Source organism: Penaeus japonicus, unplaced genomic scaffold (genome assembly GCF_977035675.1).
Source record: "Penaeus japonicus unplaced genomic scaffold, GWHDUDI00000001_assembly GWHDUDI00000011, whole genome shotgun sequence".
In the NCBI taxonomy this organism is placed as follows: Eukaryota; Metazoa; Arthropoda; class Malacostraca; order Decapoda; family Penaeidae; genus Penaeus; species Penaeus japonicus.
In genome coordinates, this window is record NW_028234413.1 from 34384346 (window position 1) to 34389345 (window position 5000).

At 31.6% G+C, this 5000-nt stretch overlaps 1 protein-coding gene across 8 annotated transcripts in view; it reads left to right on the plus strand.

Annotated features, from left to right (window-relative positions):
* Nucleotides 1-345: 345 nt before the first annotated feature.
* LOC122243317 (uncharacterized) overlaps nucleotides 346-5000 on the plus strand; it is an 18004-nt gene continuing 13349 nt past the window's right edge. The window contains exons 1-9 of one of the 8 annotated variants that reach the window (XM_086541981.1): nucleotides 415-1136; nucleotides 1572-1741; nucleotides 1882-1953; nucleotides 2480-2545; nucleotides 2688-2777; nucleotides 2990-3082; nucleotides 3490-3579; nucleotides 3815-3886; nucleotides 4236-4346. In XM_086541981.1, the coding sequence (XP_086398107.1) occupies nucleotides 865-1136; nucleotides 1572-1741; nucleotides 1882-1953; nucleotides 2480-2545; nucleotides 2688-2777; nucleotides 2990-3082; nucleotides 3490-3579; nucleotides 3815-3886; nucleotides 4236-4346 (1036 nt within the window). In that variant the 5' untranslated portion in view covers nucleotides 415-864. Of the gene's footprint in view, nucleotides 1137-1215; nucleotides 1439-1571; nucleotides 1742-1881; nucleotides 1954-2479; nucleotides 2546-2687; nucleotides 2778-2989; nucleotides 3083-3489; nucleotides 3580-3814; nucleotides 3887-4235; nucleotides 4347-5000 lie in introns of those variants that run through there. The other 7 variants (XM_043000841.2, XM_086541983.1, XM_086541979.1 and 4 more) reach the window with 7 other exon arrangements.

Below are 5000 nucleotides of genomic sequence, written 5' to 3' on the forward strand. Positions count from 1 at the left end.
AAACCCCTTCGGTACGTGATGTCATAACTGGGCGAACGTAGCGTGAAAAGTGTTTGACAGGTTTTCTCGAGAAAGAGTTTTTTCTGGTTTAAAACGCTACTTCATCTACACTTTTAATGCAGTTATCTATTGCTTAGTATCATTTGAAAGAACAACAAAAAGGCTATTTTATAACCAGTTTTTTTTTTTTTTTTTTTTTTTTTTTTTTTTTTTTTTTAGATAATGGAATTATAAAGAGCTGAAAATCAGAAGTGTAATTTTTTTATTTTTTTCTAAGAAACAAAGTAAGAAAAAAAATTCTTTGGCAATTTTTAGACATATGTGATAGACATCAATGGATTTTTTTTTTCAAAGCAATTGATTGAAAATTATAGATTGCATTGAATTTCAAACATTTTCAGAAATTTCAAAATTAATCACACATAAAAACAGGGATATGTAAAAGCACATTTTTTTTCCGCAGACCATTATTTATCAGTCATGTCTATTACTTGTACTATGTCCAGCTGTAATTCTGGTCGCAAAAATAGAAGCGTGACTTTCTGTAGATTTTCTAAAGAAAAAAGTCTGCACTTTGAGGCAGATGCATATAAGAGAAATCTTAAATCTTTGGAACGATATTTGTGTAAGACGTGACTTCGAAGAATTAAGGTTGAGCAAAAATATGTTCACGTAACCTCATGAAGCCCAGAAATGGCTCATTGATCCTGAAGTTCTAAATAGATGAAGCAAAAGCATCCTCTTTTACTCTATATTGTACATGCAACTGGCTTTCATATTAGTGCTGAATTATAGAATGTAGTGTTGTGAATATAAGACTAGTGGACAGAAAATAGTGAAGTATGCCAAGCAACTGTGCTGTGTATGATTGCTATTCGTCCTACGAAAAAAAGGAAGATCTTTCTTTTTTTCGTTTTCCCAAAGATAAAGAACAGCGTGCCAAGTGGTTGCGCCTCTGCAGAAGACGGGATAAAATCAATACTGACAATGCAAGGATTTGCAGCTTACATTTCGAGTCAACTGCCTTCAAGAGGAATATCAAATACGAGCTCCTTGGCAAACCAGTACCCAAGAGCCAAATCCGGTTTAAGGATGGAGCTCTTCCGACACTCAACTTGCCTACATCAGCAGGTAAAGTATGTAAACATTCCTGGTTCTGTAACTTGTAAAAATATGTTGGTTTATTTCAAGCAAAGACTATATATGAAAGATAGGAAAGCTTCCAAAAGGGCTGTGAGCACCAACGATCAGCTGCTAGTGTGATATCTGAACAATAGATGGCGTTGTGTCCAAGTTGTGTCGTCTGTTTGTTTACCTTTATGAAACTTCACTTTTTATGCAAAATGGTTTCAAAGGGTATACCATGTGTCGTGTGCCATGTCACAAAACATGAACGGCCAGAATTGTCTTTTCACACATTTCCGAAGAACAAGAAAAGGTGAGAATTTATAGGAAAAGTGTATTATTTAGTAATTGACGATTAATAAAGAGATATATCATGTCAACTTTTCGCAATTTTAGGTCCATGGCATGGCGAGAGTTTTTATTTTTACAAAGTGCATATTTTGCAGAGCCCTTGAGTGGATTAATGCCTTGAGACATGAGCCGCTCAGAGAAAAAAACTTAGACCAAATAATAAGAAGTAATCGTTTGTGCTCGCTACATTTCTCTGGGGCAAATTATGTCCAAGGCAAAAACAGCTCTAGGTTGAGATGGGATGCATGTCCTGACACATTTTTGGGTTTGTATTAAATTATATTACCTTTTATATGAATCCATCAATATATAGGTCGTGATGTATACCATTACTTGTTGATTTCCTGAGCAAATAATGTGAATTGAATTATAGTTTTTGACATTGATCTATTTATAATTTTCCAGGTGATGGAAATATGGATGTTCTTCCCCCATCAATTAATGACGAAGATCAGTCAGAATTTGCCTCTTATTCTGGTAAATTAAAGGAATGCTGTGTTTGTGTGTATATGTATATTAATGTACAAACAAGGTTAAGTTTTAAAGCTATGCTATGTAAAGGACATCATCAAATCCATTGTTATTTTATTTATGGCTTTCCTAATTTAACAACGGGCTTTGCCACCTGTAATGCTGGCCCCTACTCCCACTAAAGAGAACATATCTTGCCCAAGTATTTATGGCAGGAGAATGGCACGGTCATTTTGTAAAGCTTTACCTTATATTATGTATATATATATATAGATATAGATATAGAATTAGATATAGATATAGATGTGTGTGTGTGAATGTATATATATATATATATATATATATATATATATATATATATATATATATATATATATATATATATATATATATATATGTATACATATTTTAAATGTATATACATATGTATATCTACACATGAATATATGTATGCATAAATTTATATATGAAATTAAATAACCTCTTTAAAACCATTTGATATAATAATTGAATTTGTTTTATTTGTCTACAGAGAATATAGATGTAATGCCCCAATATGATTCCACTACATTACATTTTACATATGAGCAACAATTTGGTAAGAAATATATTTATTTGACTTTGTAAAATATTTTTGCACTTGAGAATAATAGAAGGTACTGTGCATATATTGGGTGTGTGTATGTATATATGTATATTTATATATAAATATGTATATTTAATTTTTTGTACTAACTTAGGTTCTCTATGTACGTCTCCACAATATGGGTCAGAAATTGCACCAGATTTCAAATATCCATCACCAAGAAAGATTCTTCATAATATTCATGGTGAGGGTTGGTGAATATTAATTGTTTTCATGTTTAAAATAATGTGATTAGTATGAATAAAATTATCAAGAAATTAACTTTACCATATACCTAAGCATAATGTGTATACACAATGTTGAATATAACAGAAAGATCTATGTCTTGTGTTGTATTTCTATTAGTGTGAGTTAGATTTTTAATTGCAGTTATAATATATGACTGTTTATTTACAGGTTCCTCCAACAAAAAGCAAGAAGACACTGTTTCACAATGCAACATCACTGATGATAGAGGCAGAGTTTCAGATTTTAGAAGTACATCTTCTGGTAAGTTCATATGTTTTAACCTATGCACTGTGTTTGTTTGGTCAATAACATTATTCTGTTAACAGAGCGAAGTAATAGATATTTATAATGCTGATATGAAATGTCCTTTGAAGACATTGATTTACATATAAATCATCAAATAGATTAAGGTTTTGATTTTGTTTGTTTAACTCATAATATATAGGGTAATCTGTAATCTTGGTCTCTTTAGTCTTCTAGCCACTTTGAAATCTCTGACATTCTTTCTTCCAGCTTTCTATCCAAATTCTTCAAGTTATGTTTCTGATTTTATCCCTGTGATAGGGGAAGAAAGAATGCCATAAATGTAGAAACTGCAAATAAAGAAGGCAACTAAAAGGGACAGAGATTTTGTTCGATGAATGTATTTATCTTTGTCTCCTACACAGATTCTTTCAACCAAGAACATGAAGATATTATTGCAGAGGAAAGAAATGATGATGCAGGCACAGCATCAGCTTTTAGGAGTGTATTTTCTGGTAAGTCCAAATGATTAAGCCTGTGAATTTACATTGTATTTGATTGTTCAAAACCTCTTTCTGTTAACACAGATGGGCACTAAATATGCTTCATTCTTATAATAAATGTCTTGTGAAGACATAGATTAACATACAGGTTATCAAGTTATTTGATATAAAATTATCTTAGAATTTTGGTGTTGTTTGATACATATATAGTATAAATAATATAGATATACCTTTGTCTATCACACAGATTGTTGCAACCAAGAACATGAGCACACAATTCCAGAGCTCAACATCTCAGATGATAGGAGTGCATCATCCAGTAAGTATCAAATCTTTAAACATTTCAATATGGGAATACCCATTAATATGTTTCAGCTAACTTTTATATAGAATTACATATGAAGCTTATTTCAAATATATTATGAATGGATAGATTGCTTTATGTATATTTTTTGGTAATTATAATGCATAATTAATGATTTTAAATTTCCAGCATATTCCTATCCCTCACTTATATATTGTATATTTATATCACAATTTAAGTCAATAATTATATATATATATAGGAATTATGATATAGATAGGGATCTGAAATACTAATGAATCACACATCATGGTGCAACATTGTTATTTATAAAAAAAAATAATATATATGATAACTATTTCAGATGGTCATTGTCGTAGAAAAATATCACAAACAAAGACAACAACTTTGCTGCATCGGTACAGAACTAGAACAAATAGATTATTGAAAAAATTAAAAAGTGTTAAGACATCAGGTACTGACTGTAAAAAATGTTCTTTGCCCTCAGGTATTATAAAGCATGCTTCTAAATATCTCAGTGGTCATGATTTAGATTTTTTCAGCACCCAACTTAAAATGGCAAATGTGCCAAAAATGGGAAGAAGATACTCAAATGCTCAGAGAGCTTTTGCCCTCGCTTTGTATTTTAAAAGTGCTCGAGCATACAAATTGCTTTCTCAGCTTTTTATCCTCCCAACACCTAGAATGCTGAGATTTTGGTTGAAGAGCATTTCTTTTTCTGCAGGATGGAATAAATCCTTTTTCATGGTTCTTGAAAAGAAGGGAGCTACTATGACAAAACAAGAGCGCATTTGTGGCATCGTGTTTGATGCTATTTCTATAAAGTCTGGCCTCTATTATGACGTATCAAATGATAAAATGCAAGGGTATGAAGACCTTGGTGAATATGGGAGATCTAGAGAAATTGCCCAATATGCCATGGTTTTTATGGCCAGGGGACTAGCTTCCAATTGGAAGCAAACTTTAGGCTACTTTTTCTTTAGGAAAAGCATAAAGTCAGAAATTTTACAGAAAATGATTTTGGACTGCCTGTCAAAATTAAAGGATTCAGGATTTATTCCCAAATTCGTTATTTGTGACCAGGACACCACAAATAGGAGTGTCTACA